At 41.8% G+C, this 20,713-nt stretch overlaps 1 protein-coding gene across 5 annotated transcripts in view; it reads left to right on the forward strand.

The window, feature by feature from the left end:
• The window catches only part of ehmt1b (euchromatic histone-lysine N-methyltransferase 1b), a 33,522-nt gene extending 22,866 nt beyond the window's left edge, over positions 1-10,656 (forward strand). For all 5 annotated transcript variants that reach the window (XM_069161385.1, XM_069161366.1, XM_069161376.1 and 2 more), the window contains 15 exons: positions 83-298; positions 398-480; positions 647-753; positions 870-992; positions 1,110-1,211; positions 3,755-3,859; positions 3,950-4,104; positions 4,216-4,386; positions 4,671-4,815; positions 4,945-5,022; positions 6,216-6,331; positions 6,696-6,782; positions 7,678-7,756; positions 7,971-8,146; positions 9,201-10,656. In XM_069161385.1, the coding sequence (XP_069017486.1) occupies positions 83-298; positions 398-480; positions 647-753; positions 870-992; positions 1,110-1,211; positions 3,755-3,859; positions 3,950-4,104; positions 4,216-4,386; positions 4,671-4,815; positions 4,945-5,022; positions 6,216-6,331; positions 6,696-6,782; positions 7,678-7,756; positions 7,971-8,146; positions 9,201-9,390 (1,933 nt within the window). In that variant the 3' untranslated portion in view covers positions 9,391-10,656. The remainder of the gene's footprint in view (positions 1-82; positions 299-397; positions 481-646; positions 754-869; positions 993-1,109; positions 1,212-3,754; positions 3,860-3,949; positions 4,105-4,215; positions 4,387-4,670; positions 4,816-4,944; positions 5,023-6,215; positions 6,332-6,695; positions 6,783-7,677; positions 7,757-7,970; positions 8,147-9,200) is intronic.
• The last annotated feature ends 10,057 nt before the right edge of the window (positions 10,657-20,713 follow it).

The following is a 20,713-nucleotide window of genomic DNA, read 5'->3' on the forward strand; positions in this document are numbered from 1 at the left end:
TCGGGGCTTATTCATTTTTCGAATAAACTCACGGGTTATTCATAATACACAACCAAAAGGCGTTTCCTCGTTTGCGTTGCAGCTCCTCCTGCCTGGCTGTGGGGGCTGAGGTCAGCGGCAGGGCCGATAGCTCGCTGTGTGCTCAGTCTGCACAAAGTCTCGACGCCTCTGCTGTTCCCGGGTCGTCTAGGACCGCCTCCCTGCATGCCGGGATGGGACCGACAGCCCAACTTCCGCTCCCTCCGGGACCACCTCGAGAAACTCTAGAGAGCATCCTGGTGGCTCTCGACACAGAGAAGTAAGTCAGACCACGAGAGCGTCGCCTTCATTTATCTAAATGACCAAAAATGTACACCTTCGGGACTTACTTATTGTTTAATGTGATCACTTTGATCAGGCCGAAGAAGCTGCGCTTTCACCCCAAGCAGCTTTACCTCTCCGCCAAGCAGGGAGAGCTGAAGAGGGTCCTGCACATGTTGGGTACGTCGTAAACCTCATTCAGACTGTTTAAAAAAAAAAAAAAAAAAAAAAAATCCTCGGCTTTCTGTGTCTCTTCTAATTTTGTGGGTCTTTACAGTAAATTCATCTTACTTCTTTAATTCAGATGTTGTTTTTAATGAAACATTTTCCTTCCTTTACCGTCCAGTGGACGGTATCGACCCGAACTTTAAGATGGAATCTCAAAACAAACGCACCCCGCTGCACGCCGCGGCCGAGGCGGGACACAAAGACATCTCCCACATGCTCGTACAGGTCAGATTATATATCGGTGTAGTTTCTCCAGGTCTTCAATCAAATACTGAATAACTCTGATTATCTTCCTGTATCGGTAGCAGTTTACATTTGCTGTCTGATGTCTGACACTTCAGGCCGGTGCAAACTTGGACATGTGTGATGAAGATCAGCGGACTCCACTGATGGAGGCCTGTGAGAACAACCACATGGAGGTGGTCCTGTACCTGCTGAGAGCTGGAGCCAGCGCCACGCATAAGGTTGACTGGTTTCTTCACAACGAAGCTTTAAGAAGTGACACATGGTTTCTATTATTTGAAAGTGTTCATCTTAAAATGTAAAAGATGCTCAATAATCACACTCTCTGCTGCTCTCAGGATGTTGAAGGGTTCACGTGTCTCCACCTGGCGGCAAAGTCTGGACATTACAAGATTGTTGAGCACCTTCTGTCCACAGGACTGATCAACATCAACTGTCAGGTCAGTACGACCACACGTCTCTATAAACTCCAGGGAGGGGCAACTAAATTGAAAGGAAAGGTTTGACTTTTTGGGAAGATTAATTGTTTTACTACACTTACCAGCGCCTCTAAAACTCATGAATTAATACGTTGTATCATCCTTATTCAGACTAACAAAAAAAAGTTTTACTCGCTTTTTAGTCATCACCTTGAGGTTGACAGCAGAACGAAGAGCTTCTGCCCAGAGATACAGTGCCAGTATTAAACACGATACGATGCGTCAAATACTTTATTTAGATTTAAAAGTGTTGGTGGTTGAAGACAGAGTCTGCTTCCAGTCTTTATGTTACGCTATGCTAAGCTAACTGACCGCAGGCTGTAGCTTGAAGTTTATTGTACAGATGTAGGAATGGGCTCAATCTTTTCATCTAACTATCAATAAGGAAACGGATAAGTGTATTTTCCAAAATGACAAACTGTTTCTTTAAGGTCTTGCACTGAAGTGACTTCAACAAGTTGCATTAAGTCAAACCTGGATTGAAGAATCTTTGAGTATTTTATGATTGTAGAGAGATTATCTTTGGTTTGGGATTTTTTTTTAAAATATTCTCAACAAAAAAACTTCAAAGCTTTTCTAAAATGACATTTATAACATCGGAACCTTTACCACGATTCATTTAACATTTTTGTCAGTTCATATATTCAGTTTTCTGCCCACCAACAAATCACTTTGCTCTGATTACTGTTTTTCTAAGGTTTAACAATAGCAATATAGGTTTTTGATGATTTGTATGTTTTCATGAAATACATTATTTTGAATTCAATTTTATTTATATAGCACCAAATCACAACTTAAGTAATCTCGGGGCACGTTGCATACTAAGGTTTTGACCTTACAGCATTATAGAGAAACCCAACAACTCAATGAAACACGATGATTTAACAATTCCCACATGACAGACAGAAAGAGGAAGAAAACCTCCAACAGAACCAGACTCGTCTTCCTCGACCGGTTGGGTTGAGCGGAGAGCGGAGAGAGAAAAGAGCAGCAGAGAGAGACAGTAAACAGACAGTGGGCAGGTTGGTGGAGGCCGGAGGGATAACTGCAGGAAGGTACAGGGAGAAAGAGGACGGAGACCTCATGTTATGCAGAAGTGGCTTATAAACCCGTGGAGAGTGAAAGAGAGAGGAGGAGAGTTGCTTTGTGTATCACGAGGAGTCCCTACAGCAGCGTAACTGAAGGTCCGCGGCCATTTGAGGCATCTGGTGCAGTGGTTAGCACTGTCACCTCACAGAAAAAAAGGTTCCGAGTTCGAATCCGGTCCTGGGCCTTTCTGTGCGGAGTTTGCATGTTCTCCCTGTGCTTGCGTGGGTTCTCTCCGGGTTCTCCGGCTTCCTCCCATCATCCAAAAACATGTACCTTAGGTCAGGTTACCTGGCGCCGCGCTAGTGGCAGCCTGCTGCAGCATCTCCCCCCTGAGAGCCCCCCTGCTGTAGTGAAGAAATTTCCCCTCGGGGATTAATAAAGTGTATAAAATCAAATAAAAAAATAACTATAAGTTTCATCAAAGAAGTCTTAAAAGAAGGGAGGGTGTCTGCCTCCCGACTTTAAACTTAAGTAGGGAGAATAAACCTGAGCACCAGAACGGAAACGGTGTTCTTAAGTTTAAACCAGAACTGGGAGCTGGTTCCAGAGGAGAGGAGCCGGAAAGCTGAAGGTTCTGGCTCCCGTTCTACTTTTAAAAACACACAAGCAGACCCGTTGGGATGATACGGAGATACGATCGAGCCTGGTCATTCAGGGCTTTCTATGTAACCAGAGGGATTTTTAATTCTATCCTGGATTCTGCATCGTTGAGAAGATATTATAAGAGAAATATGATCTCTCTTGCCAAATCGTGTCGCTGGAGTTATTGGGATGTCCTGAAAATAAGAAATGCCAATAGTCCAGCCTGGAAGTAATACATGTATGGACTAGTTTAACTCCAAGACAGGATGTTCGCAATGTTTTGACAATATTGCACAGGTGAAATCAGGCAGTTTTATGTGAGTTAAAAGACATCCTGGTTAAAAAAAAAAAAAAACATGTTTCCTCCTTTGCCTGGTTTCAGAATTAGGTTTCTGATTTATTTATTTTAAAATACTTTAAATCCTTATTTATTACTGTAGAGCTCTTTGTAATTGGTTTGAAATGTGGCCCATAAATAAAGTTATTATTTATTAATATGCAGTGAGGCCAGTAAATTAGACTGACAGCTGTGGGAGTTAAACAGAGCTAGGAGGAAGGACTGCACTGTGTCTGATGTGTCTTTGTGTGAGGTGTCTGACCTTGCTGTAAGTAGGAAGCCATCAGGACAGCTGTGATGTCATGACTGACCCAGTCTGTCCGAAAATAAACCTGAGCACCAGGAGGGAAACGGTGTTCTTAAGTTTAGAGACGGTTGTCAACGAGGACCGGAGAGCCAACGCTGTCGATCTTTTGAGGATTTTGTTTGGAATCGCTGCCGTGTTGTCCTGTTTCATCTTAACTCGGCTGAGTTTGAAGTATTATTTGTTCCACAGGATGATGGCGGTTGGACAGCCATGATCTGGGCCACAGAGTACAAACACGTGGACCAGGTCGAGCTGCTTCTTACCAAAGGAGCCGACATCACCATCACGGACAAGGTGGGCTCAGAAGTCCGTTTTCCTCGTGTTTGACATGCTTTACAGAAACAAAGTTTCGGCAACTGTTTGTTTGTGTTGTTTACTTTTCAGGAAGAAAACATCTGCCTTCACTGGGCTGCGTTCTCCGGCAGCGTGGAGATCGCCGAGCTGCTGCTGAACGCCCACTGTAACCTCCAGGCCGTCAACATCCACGGAGACTCGCCTCTGCACATCGCTGCACGGGAGAATCGCCTGGACTGTGTCACGTGAGTTACCAGCTCACCCAATTACTGGATTTAGCTCAAAACAAGAGGATGGACTCGGAGGAAGTGGGTTGTTGTGGATGATCAGTGAGAACGCGGCCTTTGTGTCCTCAGGCTCTTCCTGTCTCGAGGGGCAGATGTGTTTCTGAAGAACCGTGAGGGAGAAACTCCTCCGGACTGCTGCAGCCACAACTCGAAGGCCTGGGCCGCCCTGCAGGCCAACAGGAAGGAGAGGGATGCCAACAACATCAGGCCGAGCCGAGCAGAAGAGAAAGTCCTTCACAGGTTGAATTTATACTGGGAGGGATAAAGCGGACATTCAGAATATAAATAGCAGTGTTAAAAATGCACTGGGCTGTGTTGGGGCGGGCACACAAGTAGACAGCTAAAATCATTACAGTCTTAACTCTGACTTTGTTCACTTGAACCTCAGCTTCAGATTTTGTTGTCTTTAAAAAGTTTGACAGTCCCTGACCCCTGTGTGTGTGTGTGTGTGTGTGTGTGTGTGTGTGTGTGTGTGTGTGTGTGTGTGTGTGTGTGTGTGTGTGTGTGTGTGTGTGTGTGTGTAGTGATATAGCGCTGGGGCAGGAGCGAGTTCCCATTTCCTGCGTCAACTCTGTCGACGGTGATCATTACCCAGACGACTACAAATACATTTCTGAAAACTGCGTCACTTCCCCGATGAACATCGACAGGAACATAACACACTTACAGGTGAGTAAAACAAAAAAAAACATCTTATCAAGGATTTTAAAGTTGTTGTTTTTTTTTGTTTGTTTTTTTCTTATGTTTTGGTTGTGTGATGTGACCCATGTCATGTTTCTCTCCATCTTTTGCCAACAGTATTGTGTTTGTAAGGAAGACTGTTCTGCATGTATCTGCATGTGTGGACAGCTCAGTCTGCGCTGCTGGTACGACAAGGTAAGAGCTAAATTACTACAAAGATCAAGTCTTCTTTAACGAGGCCAGAAGTATGTGGACACTAGGGCTGTCATTATTGAATGTTTCATTCAAATGATTGAAATTGACTTGTCTTTTTCTGCCCATTTTCTGCTACTATTATAATATCAACCTAACCATACTTTAATAATAGATGTACACCTCATGAAGAAGAAGAGCAACTTCTTGGCATATAACATATAAATAGAGCATTTGACCTCCGCCTTTATTTTTTTTTTTTTCTGCAGATCTACCAAAACACCAAGTTATTTGTGCGCTTATTTTTTTCAATTGGCTTAAAACCAAAATGTTCCCTCAGCAGCGCTGTGATGTTTAGCTTTACAACTAAAACCATGATGTATGTCAACAGATGCTCATCAAAATGTGGTCAAAAATATTAAAAGTTATGCGCCTCCATGTTAACAGTTGGTGGAGCTAAATTTCCACTCGTGTCATTAAACCACAGGAGGGGAAGAAATGAGTTGATGTCATTAAAACGGCGTTAATCAAACTAAATGAGGGAAAACATGGAAATCAGACGTTTGTTAGTTTCACAGCTGTTTTTATACAGATGATCAGAAATGACCTTCAATATGCAAAATGATTTCAATCAGCTGAAATTATCATGATCAGTGGTTGAAGAAGTACTTAGAACTTTTACTTACTTACTAAAAGCAGCCATGAAAAAATGTTAAGTAAAAGTACGTAAGTAGTGTTTGCAAAATGCACTTTAAGTATCAAAAGTAGAAATACTCATTATGCAAAATGTCCCAGTTTCAACTGTTATATTCATCATGTGGAAAGTATTGGAATATTATTTGTCTGACATGAACATGTGAGCAGCATTTTAATGTTGTTAAAGCTAATTTCAATACATGATACATGTACAATTGAAGTATCACAATGCACATGCAACAAAATGGTCATGGATTTTACATTTGAAATACTAATTTTAAAAGTAACGGGTAACTACAGCTGTAATAAATGCAGCGGGAAAAAAAAGTACATTATTTCCAACTGGACGTATAAAGTAACAGAAAATGGAAATACTCAAGTAAAGTAGACGTGCCTCTTGATTGGACTTGAGTACAGTATTTGAGTATTGTGAGTACATGTACTTGGTTACATTCCACCGCTGTATGCAGAATACTGGATGTGTATTTTGTCGTGTTCAGAGCGGGCGTCTTCTCCCCGAGTTCTGCCGCGAGGAGCCTCCTCTCATCTTCGAGTGTAACCACGCCTGCTCCTGTTGGAGGACCTGCAAGAACCGCGTGGTACAAAACGGACTCAGGTATCTGAAATATACACCACGTAAACAAAACTACACAAATTCAGTCAGCTGTTTTAAGCAGGGCAGTGGGGGAAGAACAAAAAAAGTGCACCTGTAAAGAGGTTATCTTTACTTCAGTCATTTGAGTTTCTGTAGACAGAGTTGAGTAATGTGCACCTACAAACACAAGAGGACAGTTCCAGCCTGAGAAAAGATTTCACTCCTGACAACATCTCTGTCGGTGGAACTGAGCAGGAGGCACCGTAGGAAGATGTGACCTGTCAGGCCGTACGGGGATACAAGTGTTCATGTGATGTGCAGCAGTTCGTTGTGTGTGAACGTTAAACACCGACTTCAGTGTTGCTTAAAGATGTCGATCCTGCAGGACCCGACTTCAGCTGTTCAGGACCAGTAAGAAAGGCTGGGGTGTCCGCACACTGCAGGACATACCACAGGGGAGCTTCATATGCGAGTAAGTCAAACACTGTTTGGAGGATCTTGTACTTCTGAGTCTTTTTATTGGAGTTATTTGTTCGTCCTGTGACTCAGTCTTTCAGTATTTTCCAACATAGTTTTAATCCAGAAAAAAAAAAATAACTTGCCAGTTTCTCCACAGGCGTTAACCACAAAAAAACACACAGAAGTGCAACACAGCCACAGCTTGCATCCTCACAGATCTAGAAGTCATTAAAACATATTTAGAAATGTGGACATAATATGGAGACAGCCATGTTGTATTGCATTTATCTAACCGTACACATGCAGCTTCTGCATCTCCTGCCAGATGGTTGTAGCTCCGACTGTGAACGCAGCATCACGATACTTTCTGCTTCATCATGTTCAGGAGAGCTGTTGTGCCAATCACTATCCTGCTCGTATGTGTCGAGTGTTTCTGGTGCCATTTCAAAAACATGTTGGCTAACAAACAAAAAAACACCTCGGTGTCCTTTGACAGTTAAAGTTAAGGAGAGTTCCTGATCTTTACATTGTCGACTGAATAAAATAAAGTTGCTGCAGGCAGTGTGCTGGACCTGTTTTTTTTATTTTTTATTTTATTTTAACTCGCATGTGTTGGCCAAGAAAGTTTAGTCCTTAAAGGCTAGGCCTGCTGTCATTCTATATTTTTTTTCATGATAGTTCGGTGTTGAATAATGTACGTGCGGTGTCATTTATTTAATTGAAAATAACTTTCAAAAATCTCACAGGTCTACAGGCGAGACTGTTAAATCTTTGAAGCTCGGTATCTCCCAACTGCAGTTTTCCCAAATTAAACCTTCTAATTCCACTTTGATGACATGTGACGTGCTGTAAACAGCGTCGGTGTTGAAATGAATGCAGCCGCTGACAGGTCGTCTGCCTTTGAACAGGTACGTAGGTGAGATCATCTCCGAGGCAGAAGCGGAGATGAGGCAGAACGACGCGTACCTGTTCAGTCTGGATGATAAGGTAAAAGAAAAGGTTCACTGCAAACTAGTTCTAAAATAAATGTGTGGAGGGAAATCTTACAAGAATTCAAATCTTCCCTTTGAATGTTTTCCAGTTATGACAGTAACATTATATTTGATCCTTCCATGCAGAATCGTCTTCAACTGCACACTTGCAGCTTTTTTGTTTTTTTTGTTTTTGTTTGTTTGATCCTTTCATTTATTTCCCCTCCCAGCCACAAGATCTCTACTGCATCGATGCCCGTTTCTATGGCAACGTCAGCCGCTTCCTCAACCACATGTGCGAGCCAAACTTGTTCGCCTGTCGAGTGTTCACAACGCACCAGGACCTTCGGTTCCCACACATTGCCTTCTTTGCCAGTGAAAACATCAAGGCTGGAGAAGAGCTCGGGTACGTCTTTGAATTTTTGTTTTGCCACTTTGATGTCATGTCTTTGTTCTCGTTTAACGTGTAGATGCAAATTCAATACAATAAAATACAAAAATGAACAATAACAGGATAATAAGCAATAAACAAACAAATGTACACGTGCACAAATAGTATGATAACACAAAATGATCAAATTTTAGGCAACGTGCTCTCTCTCGCACCGTTAATGAAGGTGAAACCTATTTCGTGGATCTTCCCCATGATTCAGATCCACTCTGAAGTTGAATGGCTTCTTTGGCCCCCGCTGCACACTTCCACACAGTCTCATGACAATCAGGCCTCTCGTTTTCCTGTAGTTCTGCTGACAAACGGACAAACTGCACCTCCTCGGTGGAGGTGAATATTGTGCTTCTCCGTTGATTGTGATGATAAATGCAGGCCATTTTATTCTGTTTACAAACGTATTGATGTCGGCAGCATTCGGCGCCGCAGTACGACACGTCGTCAGCCGGTTCAGAGCTACGGCAGCCTGATGTCCTGCAGTCTGACACCGATCGGGACAAAGAGCTGAACTTTAACAGTCTAAGCGAACAACGTTGTGTGTATTGTGTGCGCAAATTCACTTTTACTAGTTCAACATGAGACGACATGAACAAAGTAAGACACGTGGTTCAAAGGTGCTTTGGCTCTTAAATAATCGTAAGTGTGTTTTAAAACCAATCAGAGCGTCCGCCCCCTTTCTCTTAAAGAGACAGGTGTGCTTACACCTGCTGGATCGCTATTATAACAGCAGATTTGCCAAGTAGAAGGAAATAACTCTTCCCTGCAGTACAAACAGATCTGCTCATTCACAGATTCATGTTCACAACAATAATCTTTCACGATGTAATCATTTTATTTTGAATCTTTTGCGTCTTTGTGCTGCTGCATGTCCCCGTGTGTGTAACGAGTAGTTCTTTCTATTTGTTGTGTTTTTTTTGTTGTTTTTTTTAAACCTGGGTGTCATTTTTATTACCCACGTTAGATTTGTCAGCACTTTCCCTTAAACATTCGTATTTTCATGTTCCCCTCTCAGATTTAACTATGGCGACCACTTCTGGGAAGTCAAAAGCAAACTGTTCAGCTGCGAATGTGGCTCCTCCAAGTGCAAGTACTCATCAGCGGCCCTGGCGTCCCTGCAGGCAGACAGCACACCGGAGGGCCAGCAGCAGCCCAGCGCGTTGCCCGACACCAGCTCTTCCAACAGTCCCTCCAGTCCCTCCTAAAACACTCCACACACTAAAGTTTGGCTACACAAAGTCCGGATCGACAGACACGTGGGGACGCTCGACCCCCGTCCTCCTTGAGCTTTTATCGATGAACTTGTACTGTATTTCCATTTCCGATTAAAACCATGGACCACCGACCTTCATGAAAACCTGTAAACTTTGTTACACCGAACCAAATGCACAGTGAAATCCTAGAGGGACTCGGAGCTCCTTTATTCCACCTTGCGTAAGATGAGCAGCCGGAGGCGGAGTCATCTCGCACAGCAAACACCACAGGGACACTTACATCTTTACATTTCATACGTAACTTTGCTGGGAAGAAGAAACTGTGCATTTCGACTTTCTTTTTTAAGATACCTGGTTGGCATTGTTAAAATTGATTTTGTAAGGGTCATGATGAAGGAATTTGGGGGTCGTTGATTTGGGGATCGTTGTCTTTTGCGAGGACAACCTCAACAGACAGCTCGGTGTAACTCTTTTGACTTTTGAGGTCATTTACCGTGAACCATTCCAGCAAAATTAGCTGATAAATATTGAATTATGTTGCCACATTTTTTTTTTTGTCATTTCATCTTTCTTGTAGTATTTGAAAGGACATTCCCCACAGCTGAAGATAAATTAACAAAAATTATGTAAAAGACAAAGAAGTGGTGGAAGTAGACTTTTTTTTTTTTTTTTTTTTTTTTCTTTTTTTTTTTTTGTGTTAAGTTACGACTCATTGATCGAGTATCGGTTGTGGGATAGAAAGATGCTGAAGCATTCCTCAGAAACGAGGCGTCTAGTCTGAATAAATTGCTGACGTTCTTATTGAGCATGTTGAAATATGTCAGATGTTTTTCCACAGTTCTGGAGGAATTGATTCTCAAAACGGAAAATTGGTCAGAAAAAAAAAACAGGAAAATGGTGCTGACAAAAGGTTTTTACTTTTGTTTTCATTTTTATTACCCAAGTGAACATAGTTTGTAAAATAAGAGAATGTTTTTAATTTTTTTATGTTGAAATTTATCTCCAGTTTTCTAATCGTAGTTATTGTAGTTAGATTTTAATTTTGTTTCATGATTTTGCTGAAAGAAGCCAAGCCGTCATTTTAAATGTTGTTAGTAAAGCAGTGACTGTTGTGCAAAGTCTTGAAAGGTATAAATGAAAAACAAAAAAAGGTTATAAAAATGCACTTCCATTACGTTCTGTTACATATTTCTGGACCGTGAACCATCCATCTGATTGGTTGTATCTTTTTCAATAAATTTAATACTAATGCATTTATATACTCGTCCCGGTCTGCATGAAGGGAAACCGGTTTGCTACAATGTTTACCGAAAATGCTGCTGCAGGATTTAAATAGCACACCGCCTCTTGTGTTTCTTCAGCTCTTTCATTTTGCAGGAATTCTTCATATCCAGAGATGTATTGCTTTTTTAGCTCCTTATCTTGTCGAGCACAGACACACTTCTGAAAGATCTCGGAGCTGAAGCCCGCAGTCAGTTTGAACCTGCACGAACCGAGCAGCGGGCCAGTTCTGACAGACGGGCTCGGGGCCCGCTGCTGAAATATTTGAACAGCTGCACCATCGAAGCGGCTGACACTTCCCACACTCCGTTTGCTTTAATCAATTTAGATTTTTAAAGCCTCTCGCTCTTGCCGTGATTTTTGGAGAGCTTTTCATCCTCTAAGGTAGTTTTAGAGCAACAAACTCAAGAATGTAAAAGACAAGTTTAAAGTATGAAGGTCAAAGCGTAAAGGTCCTACACACCCACCCAGTGCGCTCTTTTCATGACAGAAGCAGTCTATCGGATGATTAATCTTCCTCACTCCCTCGGTGCACCTATAGTCTGCACAGAAAAATGGCCGTAGTCTCGGGTCTGAAAAGTGAAGCCAATGTGGAAGTCCCTTAAAGTACAGTACCGCTGATGTCCACCAGGGGCTGGCTCCAAAAACACCTCTGGCTCCAATAGACTCCCACTCAAAAAAAAAAAGCGTCAACTTCTCTCGAAAAATGTGAAGTTAATAGATGTTTTCCATAAGTCAATATAGTGTCAGTAACTAAATTACTCCTTCGGATCAGTGTTCTGGCGGTCCATCTGAAAATAATCCCATCATTAATTAGATATTAGTGTGCAGAACCTTTAACATATAATACATGTTAACACAGAGTTGTTGCTGGCCAACCTGACTGAATGAAATGACTGTTCTCTAAATTTATTTAGATATTTTCAATAAGACTAAATATCTACAGACACAGCTGTGGGGTTGTTCTTTGTCACAGCTGGCTACACTGAAAATTAAAATGCTGCAAGGAATGTGTTGAAATGTTAGCCTGCCAACATTTGGCATGAAATATAAAGTAGAGCTAAACCTGATGAGAATCTGATTGTTTTTCAAGTAGCTGGTCATAAACCAAAGTATTGAAATTTTGACCTGATGGGGAAAAAAAGCCTGACTGATAGTGGAAATTTATACTGATATTAGTGGGCAAAACAACTCCAACATTGATATATTAGCCCATATTCTTTATATAAATATTGTATATGCAGCACACATAAATTTTGTTTTTGCATTGATTGTTGTCAAACTCTTGTGACAAACTTGTGACAATGACCTGTAATGGAGTCAGCATATTTTCAGGTTTGTTGTCCACACTGACATCAGTGCGCTGGAACAGTCACTGGGATTTATTTACCCTAAGCATCTTTTACTGCATTATTTTTGATAAAGAAAAAAGAAAAGTGTATATATTTTGGCTAACATATGCCGATGCTGCTGTCTCTGTAACAAGCCGATATCGACTGATAAAATCGCTCAGGATTTCACAAAAAGGTCACTCCACTCGTAGCACTGGGGGGAAAAGTCATGGAATCAGGAGACATTTTGAAAGGACCATTAATGAATGTAGAGATATTTCATGACTGTCTATCCTGTATTTGTTTTATATTGAACAGTAGACCAAACTGAGCAAAGCCATACTGAGAGACACTACTGGGGCTAAAAATGCTGTTTTATTCAGCTAAAAGGGGCTTGATAAGGTCCCCCCTCCCCCCCCCCAAGAACATACAGTAGATACAAGTTTTAAAGCCTTATTACGCACAATAACAACTGATTACAGCTGTCAGGTAAATGGAAAATAGTAAAAGCTTTATTTCACTCTGAAGCTGAGGAGAAGTTGTTGCGTAAAATGGAAATATCTAAGTGAAGTACACGGTGTACTAATGTCATGTCCCTTCCCACTCTGCAACTCAACTCCATCAAGCAGCAAAGTAGTAAAAGCATGAATCTAATCAGCTGTTGTCATGTAAAACACCCTCAGGACTCAGATTCAAAATGTCCCCTGTAGCACCAGCAAGGACAGCAGAGCCAGCAGGAAGTGTGGCTGTGCATCTGGAGGGCTTTTAGGTCTCATAAACCGGCCGATGATTGCTCCCTTCCTGATTACCAGGGTGGACAGCGAAAACAGAGTCAATAATTGAATCAGAAATGTCTCCCTGAGCATCGAAGATGGCCGGTCTGATAACGGACTTCTTAACTGGCAGGACAGGAAGCAGCCTTTCCGCATTCCGAGGTGGGAGAAACTTTGTGTTTTGTCTCGGGTGCTCCTTCCCTCGGTGCCGCGCGGCAGAGCCTCCTGTCATCAGGGCTTCATGAGCTGCGTGAGCACTGAACAGTCACTTCACTCCACCATCCAGCTGGAGCAGCCATGAAGAGAACAGTTCCCCACAACTCCAGATGGGGAGAGAGACGATCTGCTGTAGTTTACGGTACGTTCATTTGGGTTTATAACATATGTGGCTTGTTTACATGTTTATAACACTTCTGTATATTTCTTTTTCACGTGTGTTTTTGTTGCATTAATACCCATCAGGGCAGTAGATTGTGATTACAGGCCTTTTGGTTTACTGGAGGGTCAAGACCTCCCAAGAGAGCTGCAGTGATCACCAGATGATTAACAACAGGGAGAAGACAGCAACACAAAATGAAATGTGTTCATTTTTCAGGCTCGGATCTTCACTTGTAAAATACTGAATCACTGATTCAAATTATTTTGTTCAGTCCAGAGTTTTGTTGTCAGTAACTACATGTTTTTTTTTTTTTGCTAAACACAACAGTGAGGCTGTGTTTAGGCTGAGGATAGCCTTTTACGTCGCAGGCCTGTCGGTCTTTTTTGGAGCCTCACAGTAAAAATAGTTTTATTATCAAGTAAGAATATGGAAATTTTTTAAAGCCAGTCTAAAGGGGTTTAAAATAGCACAAGCTGCATCCCAAATCTTTTCCAAAATGTGTAGTGCAGAAACTTTGCCTGAGTAGTGTTGTTTCAAACCGCACACTGCTCTTCTGCACTGACTGTAAAACAAACTCAGCATGTGAACACATCACCTGGCAAAAATACCTGCAGCTTTAATTATGTTACACAGAAATGAACATGTTTTTGTGCCTTCTGTTTAACACCCTCAATAAACACACTGATTCTTCTGTCCAGCAGCAGAAGTGAAAAAGAAACACTTTTGATTGGTGTTCAGGAACAGCTGCAGCTTCGTCAGGCCCCCTAATGTTAACAATTCTTTACGCCGGTTGTCCCGACCCTTCCTCTTCCTCTATGTAGCCAAGATGTTTTGGGGCGTTTTGAGTTACTTGTAGTCCACTGCATGTTTCTGTATTTGATGGTCAAAATGGTGAACGTTAGAGCACAAGTATGCACACAGTTCTTCATTTAAATTTTTTTATTTTTTTTTTTACAATTTTTTCCCTTATGGACTATGACTCATATTGTATCACATATGAACCAGCAGTTGTTATACAAAATTAATATGTTAATAGAAATACACATTTAAATGACCAAACATCTTTGATTTGGTGCTCAAGGGGGATAGTTTTTTTTTTTTTTAAATGACCAAAAAAAAAAATCCGATACATCTCATTGACACCTGCAGTGTAGTTCACGTATTTCTTCGAGCTCTAACAGGCTTCTCTATTGGTTAATCTCACCGAGGCTCCGCCTCCTCACCTTGAGACCAACCTTCGTAGTTGATCAATCAGGAGGTAGCGCGCGCACGGGATCCACTTTAAAAACTCTCACTGATACAATGCAGTTTACTTCTTCACTGATTCTTAGTGTCCCAACATCGGTTAAACCTCTATTTGACCAAATACATTGCTTTCATTTGTACATTGTTCATTTCTACAGCTAAGCGCGCGAGCCAAACGCCGTAAATTTAACCACATTTTCAAATGACATGTAGTTGTTCAGAGCCCACTGAGGACACAAGGACAACAGAGAGACGAGTTATGCTGCAGAAGTGGTTGGAGAAGATCTGCTTTGGTCGACGTCAAACTGAGTCCCTGGTCAAGCCCACTGACTTCTGCACTTTTGCGTGTTTTGGTTGGACTGTTTCCAGCTGTGAGCTACTTCATGTAAAATTGTGCATCCACTGATCAGAACCGGCAAACTTCCACCTGTCGGTTTCTTTCACCCACCAGCGGTGCGCGCAGCCACCTTCGGCTCCTGGAAGATGCTCACCCTGGGGTTGGAGTACGAGGACACCTGGGCTCCGTCACCTGACCGGAGGCCCCGTCCCTTACAGCGGGTCGAGGAGGAGCGAGGGCCCGCAGAGGAGACGGGCAGCGGCGGGGGAGGACCAGAGGAGCCGTCATGGAGAGCCGACAATACCGTGCAGAAGTATGACACCGTTTTCCACCTGGACGGAGTGAGCAGAGGGGGAAGGAGAGACGGAGTCCGACAGGCCGTCAGGAGGCACGACATCCTGAACCACAACCCGCTGACCAGCAGGTTAGAGCTCCACACTTAATATTTAAAAACAAGTTTGCATATAGTTCCTTTATGGAACAAACTAAATTGTAAATACAAAGATAGACCCTGATGTTTTGTAAAGGATAAATATGCACCTTCACTAATTGCGGCCACTTTAAGGTGAAAGGAGAAGTAACTTCCTGACCCATGGGTGGAGCATTTTGGGCTCCATATACAAACATCTATATACAATATCAATAATACCCTCTCACCCTGACAGAGTATATCGCCTAGTTTATAAAGCTCTAAACCTCTACACCTGCTTTTATCCAACAAACACTCAAGTCACTTTGAGGGAGAAATAAACTCTCATTCAGGTAGAAGCTGCAATCTCTTCTTGTCAACCACAAGGCTGCAGTTTATAAATTGTACTGGCCCTTTAAAAGTATTTCAACAGGTAAAACGGACTGGGTGGGTTAATTACCTTTAACATATAACCTGTATAATGTATAATGTACATGTCCTAAACATCGAAAGCAATACTATTACCTATAATCATGTGTCATGTCTGATGATATACTGCAAACACTTCTTTAGCCAGAATGTTGATTGTTTGGTTACAAGAAAGTTTCACACAGGTTTTTCATTTATGGACACAAAGTTATTTGCACGTTTTGACTGTTTGCGTCAGATAAAAGCAGCTAAATAAACCAGGTGATACAGTTTGAACAGGCTGAGTACCTCCTTCAGACGACAACCTGCAACCTGCCCCATATCTCACTTTTTTCACTAATTCGTTCTGCCTCTTCCTGTTGGATATTAAACCTGTTGAATAGAGCTCTCACTTTTCAGATAGTTAATACAGTTTACAAAAGAATCTGAAACCAACTCATTTTCAGTCGAGATTTTATTTGTGAGAAACATTATTATTTAACAGGTTCTGCAACAATATTAGCTCATGCATGGATAAAGACTAAAATGTCTCTTCTGCTGATCTGGTGTCAGAACAATCCTCAAACTATTGTACAGTAATGTTTGATTCTTCTTGCAGTACCTTCTGTTAACCAGCAGGTGTCTCTTCAGTCCTATGTAGAGTTTGTGTTCATGATTTGGCTGCAGAGGTTGTCAACAGAGAGCTCAGCTGGATTTATACTGAAGATATTTCATTAGTTATGAGCAAAACAAGTCAAGACAGAATCATTTCTTTACACGTTTGACATGTTGTTGGTAAATTCGACTGAACCAAATGCTTTACCTATGAAGAGGTAAGCAAAGTTTGGAGTCATAAAACTTTGTGTAAAACACTCACACATTCATGACTACATGACATTGTGCAGTTTTGCCCCAAACTGTAATATATTCAGTCACCTTCCTTTTTAAAACCATTGAGCTCACAGATTTTGGCTCAAAGCACGTGGACACCACTGTATTGTGTCTACATACTTTTGGTCATTCAGTTTATGTTTGCTGAAGTGAAAAGGTATAGAGAAAGGCAGAGGAGTAGGCTTTTATTAGCTATTTGTTTATCTGTAAAACCCCAAAAATCCAACACAACATTTTTGGAATCTGAATATTAAGAGGAGCTGAGTCACAGCAAGATGACCTGCAGTAAGAACACTGGTGCAGACTATTCTTGTATTATGGCTGCTGGCGATAAAATGAGAAGATACGGACGCTGCTCAGTGACGAAGCTTTAGATCTAAGTGGCAAAGTAGAACGTTTTCATGCTGCATTTAAATCCATTTTCAAAATCTAATTTGAAAAGCATAACCATCGTCCCCGGTAAACGCCACACGCTCCAAATGGCAATTAATGTTCATCTGAACAGGCCAGCACCTGAATTATTGACATCTGGGGAGCCATGTAAGCACCATAAACATGGCTTGTTTATTTCCCTCCTATAATAACTAACAGCAACAGAACAGGCCATTAAGATACACGTACTGCATTTACCAGCAACACTCTCGGTATGAATGGTTTATTGTAAAATTTGACAGAAAAATAAAGCAGGCAAAAATTTTTTTTAGATTGAGCATCCGAGAACTGAACAAACCTGTTGAATAAAAGAGTTTGCATTTGAACTGTCGCGACAGGAGAACTGTTCTTTTACTGTGAATGACGTCAATCAAATGTTTTCCAAAATGAAATATGTCCTTGTTGTAAGAAAAAAGCTTTTGTTATGTCACATTCAGCAAGCATGCCGGTCCAGGTGGAGGCATCCAAACAGTTTTATTTTATTTAATAAGGTCTGAAGAAAAGAAAAATTAAATAAGATTACAAAGATAGTGGACAGCAACAATGACAAAGGGAAGAAATGTCAACAAAATACAGGAGCTGAAAACACAAAAGGAAAACGATATGGGAACTGTTTTATATTCACGAGTAATATACACTGCAGTAAAATGTCTTCTTTTATTTATGCAGACTTTGTAATTCTGCGAGGTAGTTATGCAGACTTTCTACATAATTAAAATGCCAATTTAGTTTCCAACAAATTCCAGAGAGAATTGTATGATGTCAACATTATTTTACAGCTGCAATGATGAGTTAATTAATGGATTAATCTCAACAGATAATTTATTACCTACTGATAACTGGTCAAAGGTTTCTAGGTTTTTCTTTTTTTAATGAAGAAATGCTAAAATTCTCAAATTCCAGCTTTTTTAAATGTGGATATTTTCGTGTTTCTTTGGATCTGCATGATTCCAGCATGAATATCTTTTGACTAGTTGGTCTGAAAAATAGAAGACATTTAAATCGGCTTCTTTCACTATTTGAAAGACTAAACAGCCAATCGATTAAATCAATAAAACAATCAACAGATTAATTTCTCATAGAAAAAAATAAATCGTTAGTTGCAGCCCTATATGGTTTTTAATTTTTGGAACAAACACAAACCCCACAGTCTGAATGTAGTTTTGCAGCAATGATCTGCATAAAAAAAAAAAAAAAAAAAATGTTCCTCTTATTGATTCCGAAAGGAGAAATTGATAAGCGCTCGTGTTTTGACCCCTCGGGGCTTTTCTGAACTTCATTAGTGTTTCAGTCTCTTCTAAGCAGCCAACAGACGGGGAGCGCCTCTGTGCGCTCCAGTCTCCGATAGGCCCGTTTTGGTCACATGCGCTCTTCCTTATTCCACCGAGGACTTGCTTTATAGCCCACAGCCCCCATGCAGCGAGCGATCAAACAGAAATCACAGGACAACTGCTCTTGTTGGATTGGCTGGTTTCATTGTTGCTTTCGGCTGGAAAAGGGAAACAGGGATTTCAGTGTTTTTCTGCCGCTCCTGCTAATTTCTGACTGACACCCTGAACATTTCAACTGGTGTTCGGATGCTGACACGATGCTGTCAGGATTTTGGACTGTAAGGTGATCGGATTTGATTTGAGCGTGATTTTTCTGCACTTAAAGCCCGGCTGTCATGATGCAACAGCTTCGTCGAAGTGAATATATTCACATCTGAAGTGCTTTATTGCTCGAAACTTTCCTGTTTTAAATGCCACTGAAGATGCATGAATGGAAAGGATCAGGAGAACATGGTTTTCAGTGAGGCCACCTTATTTTTATTTTTTTTAATCTTTCAAACGCAGCGCTTTCTCTACACTCTTAAAGCTAAGCAGTGGTTTGGATGAAGCGTGTTGGTTGTGATGCGTCTCCCCTCCGTTTCCACTGACACCACTTTGGATTTTCCCTTTTGGATCTGTGCGTTTCCAGAATGGCTCGCTTCGCAGAAGATCTACCCAGCCGCTATGGAGGAAGCGCAGGCGGCGGAGGGCGAGGTGGACCGGGCGCAGGGAGAGGGGGCGCCCGGGGTGGTGGCGCTCCGGGTGGGCAGAGGATGTACAAGCAGTCGATGGCCCAGAGAGCCCGGACAATGGCCATTTACAACCCGAACCCTGTCAAACAGAACTGCTTCACTGTCAACCGCTCCCTCTTCATCTTCCGCGAGGACAATCTCATCAGGAAGTATGCAAAGCGAATAACAGAGTGGCCATATCCTTCCTGACCATAAGCACCACGCACAGAGCAGGTGTAGCCGAAAGCCCGACTGTCCTTGGCAACCACACACCACCGCATGTAGGCCTGTTTGTTAAGCTGTCAAATTAAGGTGGTGATTTGGATTCTGGTTGTGGTAACCAGTGCTGTTGTGTGACCAGATATTTACGCCCGTGGAGTAGCTATACCAGAATGTCTCTCTCTCTGTGTGCCTCTCTGCGCAGCGCGGACTGCACCTGTCGCTCCGCTTCTTATCGCTGTTCAACATCACACGAAACAAGATGTTTTCTCAGTAGGTGCGGCCAGTGAAAGACTTCACATCCGCCTTTCGTGCTGCCCCTTTTATTCCCAGCCCTTTTTTTTTTTTTTTACAGCTCCTACGCGTCCACACCACCTGATAAGTTATTTTGTCAAATTTTCAGCTGTCAACAGTCTACCGGCCATGGACAGTCATCCCTTCCTTGTAGTTGATAATGAACAAACATCGGTATTGATTTAAGCAGCTAGAAGTCAACAGAAAGCTGCGTGCGTAAACGGGCGATGGTAAGTCAGCGCTGACGCTGCGTTCACTGACCGCCAGCCCCTCCTCGTGTTCCCCAGGTACGTTTTAAGGAACAGCGTAGTTTACTTTGGTAGGAAAAGAGAGCGCTTGTCCACGGCTGCAGCACCGCCTCGTTGTCTTAGTTGGGAGCGCTTTCCGTGGTGCTGAAGGCGCCCACGCTCACCGCTCCACGCCACTCGTTCAACACTGCAAAAAATATCTGCCTCAACGAGTCCTGGTCACACTTCAAAATAGTGCGAGATTTAGCCAGGGGGGTGTGTGTGGGGGGTGGGGGGGTGGGGAGTTATCAGCGTGTTTGTGAGTCTTTATCAACATGAGTCCTTAAGGCTGAATTCACAAGAGCGGCTCATAAACACAGTCAATAGAAGAAGAAGAAGAAGCTTAAAACAGATGATTTGCTCCAAAAACAAGTAAAATCACCTCAAGTCATGTGATTTTAATACTCTGTTGAAGTTTTTTTTTAGAGTGAATGTTAAATTTTTTTTTTTTAGAAAGATGCAAGTGTAAAGAAATACTCTTCTACTCATACACCCTTTAAAAAAAAAAAAATAAATAAAAATCCAGCTGATTAAACCCTTTTTTATTAAGTTTAAACCCACTGTGCTTTTCATAGAACATGGAAAGTGATCATTTTAGTGGCAGTTTGGGTTAAAAGCAGTGAATTTATATAAAGTTGGAAAGCGGTTTTTTGGACATTTCTATGAGGAAAAATGAAGCTTTATTGTGGATTAAATGGTTAATTAAAGCGACTGTCTTTTCGCAGTGAAAGCTGGGAAGCTAGACTTTGTGTGACAAACATGACCAGGCAGCTGGATCTGCTCTGTGGGTGACAGTGAGAGCAACATTACCTGTAATCAAATAAAAGTGGTCATCAGTTTATCTTTTCCCTCTACGGGTTGATATGAATGAAACTTCCTACTCCACAGGACCAAAGTAATCCAGTAATTAAAAAAAATAACACAAGAAACTGAAAATCACAGCTAAACAGCGAAAGTAGCCGTTACACCCTTTTACTTTCTAAATTT

The sequence above is a fragment of the Embiotoca jacksoni genome, unplaced genomic scaffold (genome assembly GCF_022577435.1).
Source record: "Embiotoca jacksoni isolate LCO1_2020_lvr unplaced genomic scaffold, fEmbJac1.0.p SCAF_10, whole genome shotgun sequence".
NCBI lineage: Eukaryota > Metazoa > Chordata > Actinopteri > Embiotocidae > Embiotoca > Embiotoca jacksoni.